At 44.7% G+C, this 25003-nt stretch overlaps 1 protein-coding gene across 1 annotated transcript in view; it reads left to right on the top strand.

Moving 5' to 3' along the window:
• Positions 1–4306: 4306 nt before the first annotated feature.
• LOC120042460 (dual specificity mitogen-activated protein kinase kinase 1-like) overlaps positions 4307–25003 on the top strand; it is a gene marked incomplete at its 5' end in the record, with an annotated part of 45150 nt that continues 24453 nt past the window's right edge. Inside the window, 2 exons of the mRNA XM_038987299.1 lie at positions 4307–4390; positions 11826–11877. Of these exons, the coding sequence (XP_038843227.1) occupies positions 4307–4390; positions 11826–11877 (136 nt within the window). The remainder of the gene's footprint in view (positions 4391–11825; positions 11878–25003) is intronic.

The raw sequence follows: 25003 nt of genomic DNA, 5'->3' as shown, positions 1-25003 counted from the left end.
CACCATTAACCACATAGAAGATTCATATGGTAGACAAGCTTACACAATCTATATACACACACCATAAACCACATAGAAGATTCATATGGTAGACAAGCTTACACACAATCTATATACACACACCATTAACCACATAGAAGATTCATATGGTAGACAAGCTTACACACAATCTATATACACACACCATAAACCACATAGAAGATTCATATGGTAGACAAGCTTACACAATCTATATACACACACCATAAACCACAGAGAAGATTCATATGGTAGACAACCTTTACACAATCTATATACACACACCATAAACCACAGAGAAGATTAATATGGTAGACAACCTTTACACAATCTATATACACACACCATAAACCACAGAGAAGATTAATATGGTAGACAACCTTTACACAATCTATATACACACACCATAAACCACAGAGAAGATTAATATGGTAGACAACCTTTACACAATCTATATACACACACCATAAACCACATGGAAGATACATATGGTAGACAAGCTTACACACAATCTATATACACACACCATAAACCACATAGAAGATAAATATGGTAGACAACCTATACACAATCTATATACACACACCATAAACCACATGGAAGATACATATTATTACTATGTAAATATAGGTAGCCTTTTTGTATTTTATTCCAGGCTTTATGTAAATATTCTGCAAACAGAAATACACAATGGACAAAAAAAACATTTACATTTCTTGTCATCACTCAGCCACATAATGCCAGGGTATATCTGGTGGTCTTTCTAGAATAAGAGCAAGTGTATATCGTGGTAGAAAGGGCAATAGAGGATAAAATTAGTTTCATTCTCTATTTCTTTGAGGTCACAATAATTACATAGGCTTTTCCATTTCACCACAATTACCGACCTGTTTCAATACGCAGAGGCAATATCCCTGATCTGACCTGTTTCAATACGCAGAGACAATATCCCTGATCTGACCTGTTTCAATACGCAGAGGCAATATCCCTGATCTGACCTGTTTCAATACGCAGAGGCAATATCCCTGATCTGACCTGTTTCAATACGCAGAGGCAATATCCCTGATCTGACCTGTTTCAATACGCAGAGGCAATATCCCTGATCTGACCTGTTTCAATACGCAGAGGCAATATCCCTGATCTGACCTGTTTCAATACGCAGAGGCAATATCCCTGATCTGACCTGTTTCAATACGCAGAGGCAATATCCCTGATCTTACCTGTTTCAATACGCAGAGGCAATATCCCTGATCTGACCTGTTTCAATACGCAGAGGCAATATCCCTGATCTGACCTGTTTCAATACGCAGAGGCAATATCCCTGATCTGACCTGTTTCAATACGCAGAGGCAATATCCCTGATCTGACCTGTTTCAATACGCAGAGGCAATATCCCTGATCTGACCTGTTTCAATACGCAGAGGCAATATCCCTGATCTGACCTGTTTCAATACGCAGAGGCAATATCCCTGATCTGACCTGTTTCAATACGCAGAGGCAATATCCCTGATCTGACCTGTTTCAATACGCAGAGGCAATATCCCTGATCTGACCTGTTTCAATACGCAGAGGCAATATCCCTGATCTGACCTGTTTCAATACGCAGAGGCAATATCCCTGATCTGACCTGTTTCAATACGCAGAGGCAATATCCCTGATCTGACCTGTTTCAATACGCAGAGGCAATATCCCTGATCTGACCTGTTTCAATACGCAGAGGCAATATCCCTGATCTGACCTGTTTCAATACGCAGAGGCAATATCCCTGATCTGACCTGTTTCAATACGCAGAGGCAATATCCCTGATCTGACCTGTTTCAATACGCAGAGGCAATATCCCTGATCTGACCTGTTTCAATACGCAGAGGCAATATCCCTGATCTGACCTGTTTCAATACGCAGAGGCAATATCCCTGATCTGACCTGTTTCAATACGCAGAGGCAATATCCCTGATCTGACCTGTTTCAATACGCAGAGGCAATATCCCTGATCTGACCTGTTTCAATACGCAGAGGCAATATCCCTGATCTGACCTGTGCACATAGCGATCTCTTGTTTTTAGGTCGGTTATACATAATATATGTCTCTCACACACGAATTCACACCTTAATCAAACAAAAGGTTCTCTATTTGGGTTGATGATTAATCTCCTCCAAACATTTTCTTTTCATATTTCATCAACAGTTGTTTTTTTTTTTAATCATATCTATGTCTTCTTTCATTTGGTTTTCATACAGATGTTCACAGTCAGACTGTTTAAAAAGGTCGGACATTTCAGTTGCCCAGACTCCCCCCCTATAGATAGATCCCATTCAAAAACTGTACTAGCTATTCTGGCAGTTGCCCTATCCAACAGTCTATTCCAAAGTCTCACCGTACACACCTTCCATCTCACCTCACAGGGTTCCCAAGGCCCATGTCCCCAGGTATTACAAGTAGAGGTGCAAACTTGTGGACACCTAAAAAGTAGCGTACTGCTCTGTTGTGGACGTGTTCGTTTAAAATAAATACCTCTTAGCACCCCACAGTCCTGCTGAATAGTCCAGAACAGGACAGACGCATATCTGATACAGTTTGGAGTATGTGGCATAACCAACATCTTTGAGTGGTTTTTGCTCTTCCTGTAACTCCCCCAAGAGCTCTACTTCCTGAGTCGGCCAGGACAGATGTTCCCTATAGAAAGGTCACATGTCTCTACTTCCTGAGTCGGCCAGGACAGATGTTCCCTATAGAAAGGTCATATGTCTCTACTTCCTGAGTCGTCCACGGCAGATGTTCCCTATAGAAAGGTCACATGTCTCTATTGTCTCTACTTCCTGAGTCGGCCAGGGCAGATGTTCCCTATAGAAAGGTCACATGTCTCTACTTCCTGAGTCGGCCAGGACAGATGTTCCCTATAGAAAGGTCACATGTCTCTACTTCCTGAGTCGGCCAGGGCAGATGTTCCCTATAGAAAGGTCACGTCTCTACTTCCTGAGTCGGCCAGGACAGATGTTCCCTATAGAAAGGTCATATGTTCATCAATAAAAAAATACCCAAATATTTATAAATGCAAGGAAACTCCAGAATGTCTTCACCAAAACAAAACTGAAAAACACTTCTCTTAGTCACTGGTTTTCTATAATGCATTATCTGTGTTTTAGTCTGATCATGAGTCTCCATATTTTACACCAAGTCATTATCTGTGTTTTAGTCTGATCATGAGTCTCCATATTTTACACCAAGTCATTATCTGTGTTTTAGTCTGGTTGATCATGAGTCTCCATCTTTTACACCAAGTCATTATCTGTGTTTTAGTCTGGTTGATCATGAGTCTCCATCTTTTACACCAAGTCATTATCTGTGTTTTAGTCTGGTTGATCGTGAGTCTCCATATTTTACACCAAGTCATTATCTGTGTTTTAGTCTGGTTGATCGTGAGTCTCCATATTTTACACCAAGTCATTATCTGTGTTTTAGTCTGGTTGTTCATGAGTCTCCATCTTTTACACCAAGTCCCTATTATTCTGACATTTCACATTCTTAAAATAAAGTGGTGATTCTAACTGACCTAAGACAGGGCATTTTTGTTTAAATGTATTTGGCGAAAGGTGTATGTAAACTTCTGACTTAAACTGTATATATTTTTTATTTTTTATATTTAACCATTATTTAACCAGGTAGGCTAGTTGAGAACAAGTTCTCATTTATAACTGCGACCTGGCCAAGATAAAGCAAAGCAGTTCGACACATACAACAACACAGAGTTACACATGGAATAAAACAAACATACAGTCAATAATACAGTAGAACAAAATAAAACAAAAAGTCTATATACATTGAGTGCAAATGAGGTAAGATAAGGGAGTTAAGGCAATAAATAGGCCATGGTGGTGAAATAATTACAATATAGCAATTAAAACCCGGGGTGATTGATGTGCAGAAGATGAATGTGCAAGTAGAGATACTGGGGTGCAAAGGAGCAAGATAAATAATAATAACAATATGGTGTATTAATTAGTATTAATTAGTATTAATTAGGTGTCTGAACCTTTCACTGTAATGAAGTTTAATTATTTAAAATACCTTCTTCTGCCCATCTCTATGTTCCTCTGTCCCCGTCCATCTCTATGTTCCTCTGTCCCTGTCCATCTCTCTGTCCCCTTCCATCTCTATGTTCCTCTGTCCCCGTCCATCTCTCTGTTCCTCTGTCCCCGTCCATCTCTCTGTTCCTCTGTCCCCTTCCATCTCTCTGTTCCTCTGTCCCCATCCATCTCTCTGTCCCTCTGTCCCCGTCCATCTCTCTGTCTGCAGGACGGTGGTTCTCTGGATCAGTCTCTGAAGAAAGCAGGAAAGATACCAGAACAGATCCTGGGGAAAGTCAGCATCGCTGTGGGTACCTCAAACACATCTATGTCTCTCTCTCTCTTCATCTCTCTCTCTTCATCTCTCTCTCTGACCCTCTCTCCGATTTCAATTTCAATTCAAGGGGCTTTATTGGCATGGGAAACATGTGTTAACATTGCCAAAGTAAGTGAGGTAGATAATAAACAAAAGTGAAATAAACAATAAATATTTACAGTAAACGTTACACTCACAGAAGTTCCAAAAGAATAAAGACATTGTAACGGCGTTCCTCCTCCTCTTCATCCGAAAAGGAGGAGTAGTGATTCGACCAAACTGCAGCGTTGTAGTTCGACATATTATTTATTAAACAAAACAGAAAACACGACGAACACGAAACACTTGAGAATTTACAAAATAACAAACGCAGTCAACAGACCTGGACACGAACTTACATATAACGTGAAGAACGCAATAACAGGAAAACTGACTACATAAAACGAACGAACAAACAAAACCGAAAACAGTCCCGTGTGGCGTAACATACACTTACACAGACACAGGAGACAACCACCCACAACAAACAGTGTGAAAACACCTACCTTAATATGACTCTCAATCAGAGGAAATGAAAACCACCTGCCTCTAATTGAGAGCCATATCAGGTCACCCTTAAACCAACATAGAAACAGAAAACATAGACTGCCCACCCAAACTCACGTCCTGACCAACTAACACATACAAAAACTAACAGAAAACAGGTCAGGAACGTGACATAACCCCCCCCTTAAGGTGCGAACTCCGGGCGCACCAGCACAAAGTTTAGGGGAGGGTCTGGGTGGGCATCTGACCACGGTGGTGGCTCAGGCTCTGGGCGAGGTCCCCACCCCACCATAGTCAATCCCAGCTTACGTTTCCCCCTTAGAATGACCACCCTCATCTTACACCCACTTAATTTAAATGTTAACCTTAAGATAAGGGGCAGCACCAGGACAAGGGGCAGCACCGGGATAGAGAGATAGCTCAAGACCAAGAGGTAGGTCAGGATAGAGAGGTAGCTCAGGATAGAGGGGCAACTCCGGACTGAAGGGCAGCTCCGGACAGAGAGACAGCTCTGGACTGAGGGACAGTTCTGGATCAATGGCAGCTCTGGGCTGAGGGGCAGCTCATGACTGGCTGACGGCTCTGGACGCTCATGGCTAGCTGACGGCTCTGGACGCTCATGGCTAGCTGACGGCTCTGGACGCTCATGGCTCGCTGACGGCTCTGGCAGATCCTGTCTGGTTGGCGGCTCTGGCAGATCCTGTCTGGTTGGCGGCTCTGGCAGATCCTGTCTGGTTGGCGGCTCTGGCAGATCCTGTCTGGTTGGCGGCTCTGGCAGATCCTGACTGACGAATGGCTCTAGCGGCTCCTGACTGACTAACGGCTCTGACGGCTCGGGACAGACGGGCGGCTCTAATGGCTCGGGACAGACGGATGGCTCAGACGGCGCTGGGGAGACGGATGGCTCAGACGGCGCTGGGGAGACGGATGGCTCAGACGGCGCTGGGGAGACGGATGGCTCAGACGGCGCTGGGGAGACGGATGGCTCAGACGGCGCTGGGGAGACGGATGGCTCAGATGGCGCTGAGGAGACGGATGGCTCAGATGGCGCTGAGGAGACGGATGGCTCAGATGGCGCTGCGGAGACGGATGGCTCAGATGGCGCTGCGGAGACGGATGGCTCTGAAGGCTCAATACAGACGGGCAGTTCATGCGGCGCTTGGCAGACGGACAGTTCAGGCGCCGTTGGGCAGACGGCAGACTCTGGCCGGCTGAGACGCACTGTAGGCCTGGTGCGTGGTGCCGGAACTGGAGGCACCGGACTGGAGACACGCACTTCAAGCCTAGTGCGGGGAGCAGGGACAGGGCACACTGACCTCTCGAAGCGCACTATAGGCCTGGTGCGTGGTACCGGCACTGGTGGCACCGGGCTGAGTGCACGCACATCAGGACGAGTACGGGGAGAAGGAACAGTGCGTACAGGGCTCTGGAGACGCACAGGAGGCTTAGTGCGTGGTGCCGGAACTGGAGGCACTGGGCTGGAGACACGCACCATAGGGAGAGTGCGTGGAGGAGGAACAGGGCTCTGGAAACGCACTGGAAGCCTGGTGCGTGGAGTAGGCACTGGTGGTACTGGGCTGGAGACACGCACCATAGGACGAGTGCGTGGAGGAGGAACAGGGCTCTGGAGACACACTGGAAGCCTGTTACGTGGTGTAGGCACTGGTGGCACTGAACTGGGGCGGGGAGGTGGCGCCGGAAATACCGGACCGTGCAGGCGTACTGGCTCCCTTGAGCATTGAGCCTGCCCAACCTTACCTGGTTGAATGCTCCCCGTCGCCCGACCAGTGCGGGGAGGTGGAATAACCCGCACCGGGCTATGTAGGCGAACCGGGGACACCATGCGTAAGGCTGGTGCCATGTAAGCCGGCCCAAGGAGACGTACTGGTGGCCAGATATGTAGAGCCGGCTTCATGACAACCGGCTCAACGCTCAATCTAGCCCTACCAGTGCGGGGAGGTGGAATAACCCGCACCGGGCTATGCACACGTACAGGAGGCACCGTGCGCTCTACTGCGTAACACGGTGTCTGCCCGTACTCCCGCTCTCCACGGTTAGCCTGAGAAGTGGGCGCAGGTCTCCTACCTGCCCTTGGCCCACTACCTCTTAGCCCCCCCCCCAATAAATTTTTGGGGTTTCTTCTCGGGCTTCCTCGCTAGCCGCGTACCTTCATATCTCCGGTTCCCTTGTCCGGTTGCCTCTGCTTTCCTCAGTGCCTCCAGCTGTTCCCATGGGAGGCGATCCCTTCCAGCCAGGATCTCCTCCCATGTGTAGCAACCCTTGCCGTTTAATACGTCCTCCCATGTCCATTCCTGTTTCGTGTTCCACTGCTCGAACTTATGCTGCTTGGTTCTGGATTGGTGGGTGGTTCTGTAACGGGCCTCCTCCTTCTCTTCATCCGAAAAGGAGTAGCAAGGATTGGACCAAACTGCAGCGTTGTAGTTCGACATATTATTTATTAAACAAAACAGAAAACACGACGAACACGAAACACTTGAGAATTTACAAAATAACAAACGCAGTCAACAGACCTGGACACGAACTTACATATAACGTGAAGAACGCAATAACAGGAAAACTGACTACATAAAACGAACGAACAAACAAAACCGAAAACAGTCCCGTGTGGCGTAACATACACTTACACAGACACAGGAGACAACCACCCACAACAAACAGTGTGAAAACACCTACCTTAATATGACTCTCAATCAGAGGAAATGAAAACCACCTGCCTCTAATTGAGAGCCATATCAGATCACCCTTTAAACCAACATAGAAACAGAAAACATAGACTGCCCACCCAAACTCACGTCCTGACCAACTAACACATACAAAAACTAACAGAAAACAGGTCAGGAACGTGACAGACATTTCAAATGTCATATTATGTAAATATACAGTGTTGTAATGACGTGCAAATAGTTAAAGTACAAAAGGGAAAATAAATCAACATAAATATGGGTTGTATTTACAATGGTGTTTGTTCTTCACTGGTTGACCTTTTCTTGTGGCAACAGGTCACAAATCTTGCTGCTGTGATGTCACACTGTGGTATTTCACCCAGTAGATATGGGAGGTTATCAAAATTGGGTTTGTTTTCAAATTCTTTGTGGGTCTGTGTAATCTGAGGGAAATATGTGTCTCTAATATGGTCATACATTGGGCAGGAGGTTAGGAAGTGCAGCTCAGTTTCCACCTCATTTTGTGGGCAGTGAGCACATAGCCTGTCTTCTCTTGAGAGCCAGGTCTGCCTACGGTGGCCTTTCTCAATAGCAAGGCTATGCTCACTGAGTCTGTACATAGTCAAAGATGTCCTTAAATTTGGGTCAGTCACAGTAGTCAGGTATTCTGTTTAGGGTAATCATAGTTTAGTTTCCTCATCGTTTAGTTGGGTCTAACTAAGTTGTTTTATCTCTCTCATTTACTGAGCTAAAAATCTGAAATTACAACACAAAAAGGACTGAATGATTTCAGGGAGATTTCCATGAAAAAATGTTTTGAATGTACTGTAGGCCTGTATGATGTACCACTGCTGTATGCTGATGTACTACTACTGTATGCGATGTACTACTGCTGTATGTGATGTACTACTGCTGTATGCTGATGTACTACTGCTGTATGCTGATGTACTACTGCTGTATGCTGATGTACTACTGCTGTATGATGATGTACTACTGCTGTATGCTGATGTACTACTACTGTATGATGTACTATTACTGTATGCTGATGTACTACTGCTGTATGCTGATGTACTACTGCTGTATGCTGATGTACTACTGCTGTATGCTGATGTACTACTGCTGTATGCTGATGTACTACTGCTGTATGCTGATGTACTACTGCTGTATGCTGATGTACTACTGCTGTATGATGTACTACTACTGTATGCTGATGTACTACTGCTGTATGCTGATGTACTACTGCTGTATGCTGATGTACTACTGCTGTATGCTGATGTACTACTGCTGTATGCTGATGTACTACTGCTGTATGATGTACTACTACTGTATGCTGATGTACTACTGCTGTATGCTGATGTACTACTGCTGTATGCTGATGTACTACTGCTGTATGCTGATGTACTACTGCTGTATGCTGATGTACTACTGCTGTATGCTGATGTACTACTGCTGTATGATGTACTACTACTGTATGCTGATGTACTACTGCTGTATGTGATGTACTACTGCTGTATGCTGATGTACTACTGCTGTATGCTGATGTACTACTGCTGTATGCTGATGTACTACTGCTGTATGCTGATGTACTACTGCTGTATGCTGATGTACTACTGCTGTATGATGATGTACTACTACTGTATGCTGATGTACTACTGCTGTATGATGTACTACTGCTGTATGTGATGTACTACTACTGTATGCTGATGTACTACTGCTGTATGTGATGTACTACTACTGTATGATGTACTACTGCTGTATGTGATGTACTACTACTGTATGCTGATGTACTACTGCTGTATGATGTACCACTGCTGTATGCTGATGTACCACTGCTGTATGCTGATGTACTACTGCTGTATGATGTACCACTGCTGTATGCTGATGTACTACTGCTGTATGCTGATGTACTACTGCTGTGTGATGTACTACTGCTGTATGCTGATGTACTACTGCTGTATGCTGATGTACTACTGCTGTATGTGATGTACTACTGCTGTATGCTGATGTACTACTGCTGTATGCTGATGTACTACTACTGTATGTGATGTACTACTGCTGTATGTGATGTACTACTGCTGTATGTGATGTACTACTACTGTATGTGATGTACTACTGCTGTATGCTGATGTACTACTGCTGTATGTGATGTACTACTGCTGTATGTGATGTACTACTGCTGTATGCTGATGTACTACTGCTGTATGCTGATGTACTACTGCTGTATGCGATGTACTACTGCTGTATGTGATGTACCACTGCTGTATGCTGATGTACTACTGCTGTATGTGGTGTACTACTGCTGTATGATGTACTACTGCTGTATGCGATGTACTACTGCTGTATGATGTACTACTGCTGTATGCTGATGTACTACTGCTGTATGCTGATGTACTACTGCTGTATGATGTACTACTGCTGTATGCTGATGTACTACTACTGTATGATGTACCACTGCTGTATGCTGATGTACTACTGCTGTATGATGTACTACTGCTGTATGCTGATGTACTACTGCTGTATGTGATGTACCACTGCTGTATGCTGATGTACTACTGCTGTATGTGATGTACCACTGCTGTATGATGTACTACTGCTGTATGATGTACTACTGCTGTATGCTGATGTACTACTGCTGTATGTGATGTACTACTGCTGTATGTGATGTACTACTGCTGTATGTGATGTACTACTGCTGTATGATGTACTACTGCTGTATGTGATGTACTACTGCTGTATGATGTACTACTGCTGTATGTGATGTACTACTGCTGTATGTGATGTACTACTGCTGTATGTGATGTACTACTACTGTATGCTGATGTATTACTGCTGTATGTGATGTACTACTACTGTATGTGATGTACTACTGCTGTATGCTGATCTACTACTGCTGTATGCTGATGTACTACTACTGTATGTGATGTACTACTGCTGTATGTGATGTACTACTGCTGTATGTGATGTACTACTGCTGTATGATGTACTACTACTGTATGCTGATGTACTACTGCTGTATGTGGTGTACTACTGCTGTATGCGATGTACTACTGCTGTATGTGATGTACTACTGCTGTATGTGATGTACTACTGCTGTATGCTGATGTACTACTGCTGTATGTGATGTACTACCTCTGTATGCGATGTACTACTGCTGTATGCTGATGTACTACTGCTGTATGCTGATGTACTACTGCTGTATGATGTACTACTACTGTATGTGATGTACTACTGCTGTATGCTGATGTATTACTGCTGTATGCTGATGTACTACTGCTGTATGTGATGTACTACTGCTGTATGTGATGTACTACTGCTGTATGTGATGTACTACTGCTGTATGTGATGTACTACTGCTGTATGCTGATGTACTACTACTGTATGCTGATGTACTACTACTGTATGCTGATGTACTACTGCTGTATGTGATGTACTACTACTGTATGCTGATGTACTACTGCTGTATGTGATGTACTACTACTGTATGATGTACTACTACTGTATGCTGATCTACTACTGCTGTATGCGATGTACTACTACTGTATACTGATGTACTACTGCTGTATGTGATGTACTACTACTGTATGCGATGTACTACAGCTGTATGTGATGTACTACTGCTGTATGCTGATCTACTACTGCTGTATACGATGTACTACTACTGTATACTGATGTACTACTGCTGTATGTGATGTACTACTACTGTATGTGATGTACTACTGCTGTATGTGATGTACTACTGCTGTATGATGTAGTACTGCTGTATGCTGATGTACTACTGCTGTATGTGATGTACTACTGCTGTATGTGATGTACTACCACTGTATGTGATGTACTACTACTGTATGTGATGTACTACTGCTGTATGCTGATGTACTACTACTGTATGTGATGTACTACCACTGTATGTGATGTACTACTACTGTATGTGATGTACTACTGCTGTATGTGATGTACTACTGCTGTATGATGTACTACTGCTGTATGCTGATGTACTACTGCTGTATGTGATGTACTACTACTGTATGTGATGTACTACCACTGTATGTGATGTACTACTACTGTATGTGATGTACTACTGCTGTATGCTGATGTACTACTACTGTATGTGATGTACTACCACTGTATGTGATGTACTACTACTGTATGTGATGTACTACTGCTGTATGCTGATGGTGTCTGTCCCTCTGCTCCTCCAGGTGATTAAGGGCCTGTCCTACCTGAGAGAGAAACACAAGATCATGCATAGAGGTGAGACGGAGAAAGGAAGGGGTTCGAAGATATTCATTTATTTCAAAACTGCAGATTTATAATCTAATCATTCATATTGTCATTCATCTTGTCATCCATATTGTCATCTATATTGTCAAAGGTGTTTAACACTGTGGACCATACCGTCTTGGTGTTTAACACTGTGGACCATACCGTCTTGGTGTTTGACACTGGGGACCAGACTGTCTTGGTGTTTAACACTGTGGACCATACTGTCTTGGTGTTTAACACTGTGGACCATACCGTCTTGGTGTTTAACACTGTGGACCCTACCGTCTTGTTGTTTAACACTGTGGACCATACCGTCTTGGTGTTTAACACTGTGGACCATACCGTCTTGGTGTTTAACACTGTGGACCATACCGTCTTGGTGTTTAACACTGTGGACCATACTGTCTTGGTGTTTAACACTGTGGCCCATACCGTCTTGGTGTTTGACACTGTGGACCATACTGTCTTGTTGTTTAACACTGTGGACCATACCGTCTTGGTGTTTAACACTGTGGACCATACCGTCTTGGTGTTTGACACTGTGGACCATACCGTCTTGGTGTTTGACACTGTGGACCATACCGTCTTGGTGTTTAACACTGTGGACCATACTGTCTTGGTGTTTAACACTGTGGACCATACTGTCTTGGTGTTTAACACTGTGGACCATACCGTCTTGGTGTTTAACACTGTGGACCATACCGTCTTGTTGTTTAACACTGTGGACCATACCGTCTTGGTGTTTAACACTGTGGACCATACCGTCTTGGTGTTTGACACTGTGGACCATACCGTCTTGGTGTTTGACACTGTGGACCATACCGTCTTGGTGTTTAACACTGTGGACCATACCGTCTTGGTGTTTAACACTGTGGACCATACCGTCTTGGTGTTTAACACTGTGGACCATACTGTCTTGGTGTTTAACACTGTGGACCATACCGTCTTGGTGTTTAACACTCTGGACCATACCGTCTTGGTGTTTAACACTGTGGACCATACTGTCTTGGTGTTTGACACTGTGGACCATCCTGTCTTGGTGTTTGACACTGTGGACCATACCGTCTTGGTGTTTAACACTGTGGACCATACCGTCTTGGTGTTTAACACTGTGGACCATACCGTCTTGGTGTTTAACACTATGGACCATACTGTCTTGGTGTTTAACACTGTGGACCATACCATCTTGGTGTTTAACACTGTGGACCATACCGTCTTGGTGTTTAACACTGTGGACCATACTGTCTTGGTGTTTAACACTGTGGACCATACTGTCTTGGTGTTTGGACCATACTGTCTTGGTGTTTAACACTGTGGACCATACTGTCTTGGCGTTTGGACCATACTGTCTTGGTGTTTAACACTGTGGACCATACTGTCTTGGTGTTTAACACTGTGGACCATACTGTCTTGGTGTTTAACACTGTGGACCATACTGTCTTGGTGTTTGACACTGTGGACCATACTGTCTTGGTGTTTGACACTGTGGACCATACCGTCTTGGTGTTTAACACTGTGGACCATACTGTCTTGGTGTTTAACACTGTGGACCATACCGTCTTGGTGTTTAACACTGTGGACCATACTGTCTTGGTGTTTAACACTGTGGACCATACCGTCTTGGTGTTTAACACTGTGGACCATACCGTCTTGGTGTTTAACACTGTGGACCATACCGTCTTGGTGTTTAACACTGTGGACCATACTGTCTTGGCGTTTGGACCATACTGTCTTGGTGTTTAACACTGTGGACCATACTGTCTTGATGTTTAACACTGTGGACCATACCGTCTTGGTGTTTGACACTGTGGACCATACCGTCTTGGTGTTTGACACTGTGGACCATACCGTCTTGGTGTTTGACACTGTGGACCATACCGTCTTGGTGTTTAACACTGTGGACCATACCGTCTTGGTGTTTAACACTGTGGACCATACCGTCTTGGTGTTTAACACTGTGGACCATACTGTCTTGGTGTTTAACACTGTGGACCATACCGTCTTGGTGTTTAACACTCTGGACCATACCGTCTTGGTGTTTAACACTGTGGACCATACTGTCTTGGTGTTTGACACTGTGGACCATCCTGTCTTGGTGTTTGACACTGTGGACCATACCGTCTTGGTGTTTAACACTGTGGACCATACCGTCTTGGTGTTTAACACTGTGGACCATACCGTCTTGGTGTTTAACACTATGGACCATACTGTCTTGGTGTTTAACACTGTGGACCATACCATCTTGGTGTTTAACACTGTGGACCATACCGTCTTGGTGTTTAACACTGTGGACCATACTGTCTTGGTGTTTAACACTGTGGACCATACTGTCTTGGTGTTTGGACCATACTGTCTTGGTGTTTAACACTGTGGACCATACTGTCTTGGCGTTTGGACCATACTGTCTTGGTGTTTAACACTGTGGACCATACTGTCTTGGTGTTTAACACTGTGGACCATACTGTCTTGGTGTTTAACACTGTGGACCATACTGTCTTGGTGTTTGACACTGTGGACCATACTGTCTTGGTGTTTGACACTGTGGACCATACCGTCTTGGTGTTTAACACTGTGGACCATACTGTCTTGGTGTTTAACACTGTGGACCATACCGTCTTGGTGTTTAACACTGTGGACCATACTGTCTTGGTGTTTAACACTGTGGACCATACCGTCTTGGTGTTTAACACTGTGGACCATACCGTCTTGGTGTTTAACACTGTGGACCATACCGTCTTGGTGTTTAACACTGTGGACCATACTGTCTTGGCGTTTGGACCATACTGTCTTGGTGTTTAACACTGTGGACCATACTGTCTTGATGTTTAACACTGTGGACCATACCGTCTTGGTGTTTGACACTGTGGACCATACCGTCTTGGTGTTTGACACTGTGGACCATACCGTCTTGGTGTTTGACACTGTGGACCATACCGTCTTGGTGTTTAACACTGTGGACCATACCGTCTTGGTGTTTAACACTGTGGACCATACCGTCTTGGTGTTTAACACTGTGGACCATACCGTCTTGGTGTTTAACACTGTGGACCATACCGTCTTGGTGTTTGACACTGTGGACCATACCGTCTTGGTGTTTAACACTGTGGACCATACTGTCTTGGTGTTAAACACTGTGGACCATACTGTCTTGGTGTTTGACACTGTGGACCATACTGTCTTGGTGTTTAACACTGTGAACCATACCGTCTTGGTGTTTAACACTGTGGACCATACTGTCTTGGTGTTTAACACTGTGGACCATACTGTCTTGGTGTTTAACACTGTGGACCATACTGTCTTGGTGTTTAACACTGTGGACCATACTGTCTTGGTGTTTAACACTGTGGACCATACTGTCTTGGTGTTTAACACTGTGGACCATACTGTCTTGGTGTTTAACACTGTGGACCATACCGTCTTGGTGTTTAACACTGTGGACCATACTGTCTTGGTGTTTAACACTGTGGACCATACCATCTTGGTGTTTGACACTGTGGACCATACTGTCTTGGTGTTTAACACTGTGGACCATACCGTCTTGGTCTTTAACACTGTGGACCATACCGTCTTGGTGTTTAACACTGTGGACCATACCGTCTTGGTGTTTAACACTCTGGACCATACCGTCTTGGTGTTTAACACTGTGGACCATACTGTCTTGGTGTTTAACACTGTGGACCATACTGTCTTGGTGTTTAACACTCTGGACCATACTATCTTGGCGTTTGGACCATACTGTCTTGGTGTTTAACACTGTGGACCATACTGTCTTGGTGTTTAACACTGTGGACCATACTGTCTTGGTGTTTAACACTGTGGACCATACCGTCTTGGTGTTTAACACTGTGGACCATACCGTCTTGGTGTTTAACACTGTGGACCATACTGTCTTGGTGTTTAACACTGTGGACCATACCGTCTTGGTGTTTAACACTGTGGACCATACCGTCTTGGTGTTTAACACTGTGGACCATACCGTCTTGGTGTTTGACACTGTGGACCATACCGTCTTGGTGTTTAACACTGTGGACCATACTGTCTTGGTGTTTAACACTCTGGACCATACCGTCTTGGTGTTTAACACTGTGGACCATACTGTCTTGGTGTTTAACACTGTGGACCATACCGTCTTGGTGTTTAACACTGTGGACCATACCGTCTTGGTGTTTAACACTGTGGACCATACCGTCTTGGTGTTTAACACTGTGGACCATACCGTCTTGGTGTTTAACACTGTGGACCATACCGTCTTGGTGTTTAACACTGTGGACCATACTGTCTTGGTGTTTGACACTGTGGACCATCCTGTCTTGGTGTTTGACACTGTGGACCATACCGTCTTGGTGTTTAACACTGTGGACCATACCGTCTTGGTGTTTAACACTGTGGACCATACCGTCTTGGTGTTTAACACTATGGACCATACTGTCTTGGTGTTTAACACTGTGGACCATACCATCTTGGTGTTTAACACTGTGGACCATACCGTCTTGGTGTTTAACACTGTGGACCATACTGTCTTGGTGTTTAACACTGTGGACCATACTGTCTTGGTGTTTGGACCATACTGTCTTGGTGTTTAACACTGTGGACCATACTGTCTTGGCGTTTGGACCATACTGTCTTGGTGTTTAACACTGTGGACCATACTGTCTTGGTGTTTAACACTGTGGACCATACCGTCTTGGTGTTTAACACTGTGGACCATACTGTCTTGGTGTTTAACACTGTGGACCATACTGTCTTGGTGTTTAACACTGTGGACCATACTGTCTTGGTGTTTGACACTGTGGACCATACTGTCTTGGTGTTTGACACTGTGGACCATACTGTCTTGGTGTTTAACACTGTGGACCATACTGTCTTGGTGTTTAACACTGTGGACCATACCGTCTTGGTGTTTAACACTGTGGACCATACTGTCTTGGTGTTTAACACTGTGGACCATACCGTCTTGGTGTTTAACACTGTGGACCATACCGTCTTGGTGTTTAACACTGTGGACCATACCGTCTTGGTGTTTAACACTGTGGACCATACTGTCTTGGCGTTTGGACCATACTGTCTTGGTGTTTAACACTGTGGACCATACTGTCTTGATGTTTAACACTGTGGACCATACCGTCTTGGTGTTTGACACTGTGGACCATACCGTCTTGGTGTTTAACACTGTGGACCATACCGTCTTGGTGTTTAACACTGTGGACCATACCGTCTTGGTGTTTGACACTGTGGACCATACCGTCTTGGTGTTTAACACTGTGGACCATACTGTCTTGGTGTTAAACACTGTGGACCATACTGTCTTGGTGTTTGACACTGTGGACCATACTGTCTTGGTGTTTAACACTGTGGACCATACCGTCTTGGTGTTTAACACTGTGGACCATACTGTCTTGGTGTTTAACACTGTGGACCATACTGTCTTGGTGTTTAACACTGTGGACCATACTGTCTTGGTGTTTAACACTGTGGACCATACTGTCTTGGTGTTTAACACTGTGGACCATACTGTCTTGGTGTTTAACACTGTGGACCATACTGTCTTGGTGTTTAACACTGTGGACCATACTGTCTTGGTGTTTGACACTGTGGACCACACTGTCTTGGTGTTTAACACTGTGGACCATACTGTCTTGGTGTTTAACACTGTGGACCATACTGTCTTGGTGTTTAACACTGTGGACCATACTGTCTTGGTGTTTAACACTGTGGACCATACTGTCTTGGTGTTTGACACTGTGGACCATACTGTCTTGGTGTTTAACACTGTGGACCATACTGTCTTGGTGTTTGACACTGTGGACCATACTGTCTTGGTGTTTAACACTGTGGACCATACCGTCTTGGTGTTTAACACTGTGGACCATACTGTCTTGGTGTTTAACACTGTGGACCATACTGTCTTGGTGTTTAACACTGTGGACCATACTGTCTTGGTGTTTAACACTGTGGACCATACCGTCTTGGTGTTTAACACTGTGGACCATACCGTCTTGGTGTTTAACACTGTGGACCATACCGTCTTGGTGTTTAACACTGTGGACCATACCGTCTTGGTGTTTAACACTGTGGACCATACCGTCTTGGTGTTTAACACTGTGGACCATACCGTCTTGGTGTTTGACACTGTGGACCATACCGTCTTGTTGTTTAACACTGTGGACCATACTGTCTTGGTGTTTAACACTGTGGACCATACCGTCTTGGTGTTTAACACTGTGGACCATACTGTCTTGGTGTTTAACACTGTGGACCATACCATCTTGGTGTTTGACACTGTGGACCATACTGTCTTGGTGTTTAACACTGTGGACCATACCGTCTTGGTGTTTAACACTGTGGACCATACCGTCTTGGTGTTTAACACTGTGGACCATACCGTCTTGGTGTTTAACACTCTGGACCATACCGTCTTGGTGTTTAACACTGTGGACCATACTGTCTTGGTGTTTAACACTGTGGACCATACTGTCTTGGTGTTTAACACTCTGGACCATACTGTCTTGGCGTTTGGACCATACTGTCTTGGTGTTTAACACTGTGGACCATACTGTCTTGGTGTTTAACACTGTGGACCATACTCTTGGTGTTTAACACTGTGGACCATACCGTCTTGGTGTTTAACACTGTGGACCATACCGTCTTGGTGTTTAACACTGTGGACCATACTGTCTTGGTGTTTAACACTGTGGACCATACCGTCTTGGTGTTTAACACTGTGGACCATACCGTCTTGGTGTTTAACACTGTGGACCATACCGTCTTGGTGTTTGACACTGTGGACCATACCGTCTTGGTGTTTAACACTGTGGACCATACTGTCTTGGTGTTTAACACTCTGGACCATACCGTCTTGGTGTTTAACACTGTGGACCATACTGTGTTGGTGTTTAACACTGTGGACCATACCGTCTTGGTGTTTAACACTGTGGACCATACCGTCTTGGTGTTTAACACTGTGGACCATACCGTCTTGGTGTTTAACACTGTGGACCATACCGTCTTGGTGTTTAACACTGTGGACCATACCGTCTTGGTGTTTAACACTGGGGACCATACAGTCTTGGTGTTTGACACTGTGGACCATACCGTCTTGGTGTTTAACACTGTGGACCATACCGTCTTGGTGTTTAACACTGTGGACCATACTGTCTTGGTGTTTGACACTGTGGACCATACCATCTTGGTGTTTAACACTGTGGACCATACCGTCTTGGTGTTTAACACTGTGGACCATACTGTCTTGGTGTTTAACACTGTGGACCAGACTGTCTTGGTGTTTGACACTGTGGACCATACCGTCTTGGTGTTTAACACTGTGGACCATACTGTCTTGGTGTTTAACACTGTGGACCAGACTGTCTTGGTGTTTAACACTGTGGACCATACCGTCTTGGTGTTTAACACTGTGGACCATACTGTCTTGGTGTTTAACACTGTGGACCATACCGTCTTGGTGTTTAACACTGTGGACCATACAGTCTTGGTGTTTAACACTGGGGACCATACCGTCTTGGTGTTTAACACTGTGGACCAGATTGTCTTGGTGTTTAACACTGTGGACCATACTGTCTTGGTGTTTAACACTGTGGACCATACTGTCTTGGTGTGTAACACTCTGGACCATACTGTCTTGGCGTTTGGACCATACTGTCTTGGTGTTTAACACTGGGGACCATACCGTATTGTTGTTTAACACTGTGGACCATACTGTCTTGGTGTTTGACACTGTGGACCATACTGTCTTGGTGTTTAACACTGTGGACCATACCGTCTTGGTGTTTAACACTGTGGACCAGACTGTCTTGGTGTTTAACACTGTGGACCATACCGTCTTGGTGTTTAACACTGGGGACCATACCGTCTTGGTGTTTAACACTGTGGACCATACTGTCTTGGTGTTTGACACTGTGGACCATACTGTCTTGGTGTTTAACACTGTGGACCATACCGTCTTGGTGTTTGACACTGTGGACCATACTGTCTTGGTGTTTAACACTGTGGACCATACTGTCTTGGTGTTTAACACTGTGGACCAGACTGTCTTGGTGTTTAACACTGGGGACCATACCGTCTTGTTGTTTAACACTGTGGACCATACCGTCTTGGTGTTGTAACACTCTGGACCATACTGTCTTGGTGTTTAACACTGTGGACCATACCGTCTTGGTGTTTAACACTCTGGACCATACCGTCTTGGTGTTTAACACTGTGGACCATACTGTCTTGGTGTTTAACACTGTGGACCATACTGTCTTGGTGTTTAACACTCTGGACCATACCGTCTTGGTGTTGTAACACTCTGGACCATACTGTCTTGGTGTTTAACACTGTGGACCATACCGTCTTGGTGTTTAACACTCTGGACCATACCGTCTTGGTGTTTAACACTGTGGACCATACTGTCTTGGTGTTTAACACTGTGGACCATACTGTCTTGGTGTTTAACACTCTGGACCATACTGTCTTGGCGTTTGGACCATACTGTCTTGGTGTTTAACACTGTGGACCATACTGTCTTGGTGTTTAACACTGTGGACCATACTGTCTTGGTGTTTAACACTGTGGACCATACCGTCTTGGTGTTTAACACTGTGGACCATACCGTCTTGGTGTTTAACACTGTGGACCATACTGTCTTGGTGTTTAACACTGTGGACCATACCGTCTTGGTGTTTAACACTGTGGACCATACCGTCTTGGTGTTTAACACTGTGGACCATACCGTCTTGGTGTTTGACACTGTGGACCATACCGTCTTGGTGTTTAACACTGTGGACCATACTGTCTTGGTGTTTAACACTCTGGACCATACCGTCTTGGTGTTTAACACTGTGGACCATACTGTGTTGGTGTTTAACACTGTGGACCATACCGTCTTGGTGTTTAACACTGTGGACCATACCGTCTTGGTGTTTAACACTGTGGACCATACCGTCTTGGTGTTTAACACTGTGGACCATACCGTCTTGGTGTTTAACACTGTGGACCATACCGTCTTGGTGTTTAACACTGGGGACCATACAGTCTTGGTGTTTGACACTGTGGACCATACCGTCTTGGTGTTTAACACTGTGGACCATACCGTCTTGGTGTTTAACACTGTGGACCATACTGTCTTGGTGTTTGACACTGTGGACCATACCGTCTTGGTGTTTAACACTGTGGACCATACCGTCTTGGTGTTTAACACTGTGGACCATACTGTCTTGGTGTTTAACACTGTGGACCAGACTGTCTTGGTGTTTGACACTGTGGACCATACCGTCTTGGTGTTTAACACTGTGGACCATACTGTCTTGGTGTTTAACACTGTGGACCAGACTGTCTTGGTGTTTAACACTGTGGACCATACCGTCTTGGTGTTTAACACTGTGGACCATACTGTCTTGGTGTTTAACACTGTGGACCATACCGTCTTGGTGTTTAACACTGTGGACCATACAGTCTTGGTGTTTAACACTGGGGACCATACCGTCTTGGTGTTTAACACTGTGGACCAGATTGTCTTGGTGTTTAACACTGTGGACCATACTGTCTTGGTGTTTAACACTGTGGACCATACTGTCTTGGTGTGTAACACTCTGGACCATACTGTCTTGGCGTTTGGACCATACTGTCTTGGTGTTTAACACTGGGGACCATACCGTATTGTTGTTTAACACTGTGGACCATACTGTCTTGGTGTTTGACACTGTGGACCATACTGTCTTGGTGTTTAACACTGTGGACCATACCGTCTTGGTGTTTAACACTGTGGACCAGACTGTCTTGGTGTTTAACACTGTGGACCATACCGTCTTGGTGTTTAACACTGGGGACCATACCGTCTTGGTGTTTAACACTGTGGACCATACTGTCTTGGTGTTTGACACTGTGGACCATACTGTCTTGGTGTTTAACACTGTGGACCATACCGTCTTGGTGTTTGACACTGTGGACCATACTGTCTTGGTGTTTAACACTGTGGACCATACTGTCTTGGTGTTTAACACTGTGGACCAGACTGTCTTGGTGTTTAACACTGGGGACCATACCGTCTTGGTGTTTGACACTGTGGACCATACCGTCTTGGTGTTTAACACTGGGGACCATACCGTCTTGTTGTTTAACACTGTGGACCATACCGTCTTGGTGTTGTAACACTCTGGACCATACTGTCTTGGTGTTTAACACTGTGGACCATACCGTCTTGGTGTTTAACACTGGGGACCATACCGTCTTGGTGTTTAACACTGTGGACCATACTGTCTTGGTGTTTAACACTGTGGACCATACTGTCTTGGTGTTTAACACTCTGGACCATACTGTCTTGGTGTTTAACACTGTGGACCATACTGTCTTGGTGTTTGACACTGTGGACCATACCGTCTTGGTGTTTAACACTGTGGACCATACTGTCTTGGTGTTTAACACTGTGGACCATACCGTCTTGGTGTTTGACACTGTGGACCATACCGTCTTGGTGTTTAACACTGTGGACCATACTGTCTTGGTGTTTAACACTGTGGACCAGACTGTCTTGGTGTTTAACACTGTGGACCATACCGTCTTGGTGTTTAACACTGTGGACCATACCGTCTTGGTGTTTAACACTCTGGACCATACCGTCTTGGTGTTTAACACTCTGGACCATACTGTCTTGGTGTTTAACACTGGGGACTATACCGTCTTGGTGTTTAACACTGTGGACCATACCGTCTTGGTGTTTAACACTCTGGACCATACTGTCTTGGTGTTTGACACTGTGGACCATACTGTCTTGGTGTTTAACACTGTGGACCATACCGTCTTGGTGTTTGACACTGTGGACCATACTGTCTTGGTGTTTAACACTGTGGACCATACTGTCTTGGTGTTTAACACTGTGGACCAGACTGTCTTGGTGTTTAACACTGGGGACCATACCGTCTTGGTGTTTGACACTGTGGACCATACCGTCTTGGTGTTTAACACTGGGGACCATACCGTCCTGTTGTTTAACACTGTGGACCATACCGTCTTGGTGTTGTAACACTCTGGACCATACTGTCTTGGTGTTTAACACTGTGGACCATACCGTCTTGGTGTTTAACACTGTGGACCATACTGTCTTGGTGTTTAACACTGTGGACCATACTGTCTTGGTGTTTAACACTGTGGACCAGACTGTCTTGGTGTTTGACACTGTGGACCATACCGTCTTGGTGTTTGACACTGTGGACCATACCGTCTTGGTGTTTAACACTGTGGACCAGACTGTCTTGGTGTTTGACACTGTGGACCATACCGTCTTGTTGTTTGACACTGTGGACCATACCGTCTTGGTGTTTAACACTGTGGACCATACCGTCTTGGTGTTTGACACTGTGGACCATACCGTCTTGGTGTTTAACACTGTGGACCATACTGTCTTGTTGTTTAACACTGTAGACCATACTGTCTTGGTGTTTGACACTGTGGACCATACTGTCTTGGTGTTTGACACTGTGGACCATACTGTCTTGGTGTTTGACACTGTGGACCATACTGTCTCTGTGCAGAAATTGAACTATATTGGGATTACTGGTCATGCTCTGGAGTGGTTTGTGAACCATCCAATCACATTTGTTCATCAGGTCAATTTGGCCACCAGAGGCAGATTGTTAAACTGTTTGCTTTAATTAGTTCCCCGTGGTCTAAGTGGCATGTGTCATTATATTTTTGTTGCATGATGCTTCCTTAACTAGCCTTCTGACGTCATACAAAATCTATTGTAAAAGTCAAAGGCGATTTTATTCTCGTGTTGTTTTCCAAATAGCTGTTATGTACCCACTACTGCTGGCCTGGTAGTGTCACGGCCGTTTAAAGGAGTGGACCGAGGTGCAGCGCGATTGGAATACATCTTTTAATTCAACGAAGAACACTTGACAAACAAACAAACAAACAAACAAACAAACAAACAAACAAACAAACAAACAAAACGTGAAGCCAAGGTAGTGCTCACAGGCAACTAAACAAGGACAAATACCCACAAAACCCAACATGGAACATGGCAACCGTAATAGGCTCCCCAATCAGAGACAACGATAAACAGCTGTCTCTGATTGGGAACCAATTCAGGCCACCATAGACCTACATACCCCTAGACAATACAAAATCCCCTAGACAATCACACCCTGACCTAACCAAATAATAAAGAAATCAAATATAACTAAAGTCAGGGCGTGACAGGTAGTGGTGGTGAGCTCCACTAAAGTTGACTACTCCACGGTGTTGGTAATATGGTGGCTGTGAGTTCGAATCCCATTCAGGGAAAGATTAATTTTTAAGGAGAAAACCCTTCACTGCTGGTCCTAGAGTGAAATAGAGCTGTCTGGTTCTTAGATTCTGGTTCAAATTCCAGCCGGACTCAGGAAGAAAAAAAAGCTGAAACTAGATTTATTAAAACCACACTGCATAACAACGGCGATCACTATCGCTAGGTTACTTATATATGATTATAAACATGCTAAAACAATGCTCAAGTCAATTAATCAGTTTCCAACATTTCCTTCATCTTGAACAGCGATCCACAACACCTAGAAAACCTATTGACTTGAACAGGGAAGACCAGAAATTACATGCTTAGTAATTGTCACACCAACCCTGTGATGAGAATGAGATTAGAGCAAGGACCATCGTCCATCCTATCTGTTCTATCCAAATGGGATGCTCGATCTTCACTGAGCTCCATGACAATGAGATTCCCTATTGGGATTGGTCGATCTTCACTGAGCTCCATGACAACGGAATCCCCTATTGGGATTGGCCAAACAAAAAACCCTCCTACCATCAATGCTACAATTATGGTTAGCATCGCCCACACTGCAATCTAAAATGGGTTTCTGATACCCTCGCTCTTGGAGGACATGAAAAGATAACGTTTCCTGGGAAGAAACACCTCTCTCTCTAGACTTAATGGATTATTACAAATATTCAATTCGTTTCAGAAACCACCTGCAGGATGAGTAGTACACCCTCCTCTCTCGCTTGGTGCTCTCCTCACAGTTTAAGGTCAACGCTCTGTCTCTCCTTCTCGTCTTTCCGTCAGTCCCTAGTTCTATCACTCCCATTTTTTAAGACCCTCAAATTTAGCCCCCCCCGTCATTCA

This window comes from Salvelinus namaycush, unplaced genomic scaffold (assembly GCF_016432855.1).
Source record: "Salvelinus namaycush isolate Seneca unplaced genomic scaffold, SaNama_1.0 Scaffold693, whole genome shotgun sequence".
Taxonomy (NCBI): Eukaryota; Metazoa; Chordata; class Actinopteri; order Salmoniformes; family Salmonidae; genus Salvelinus; species Salvelinus namaycush.
This window is presented reverse-complemented; position numbering and strand designations above follow the sequence as displayed.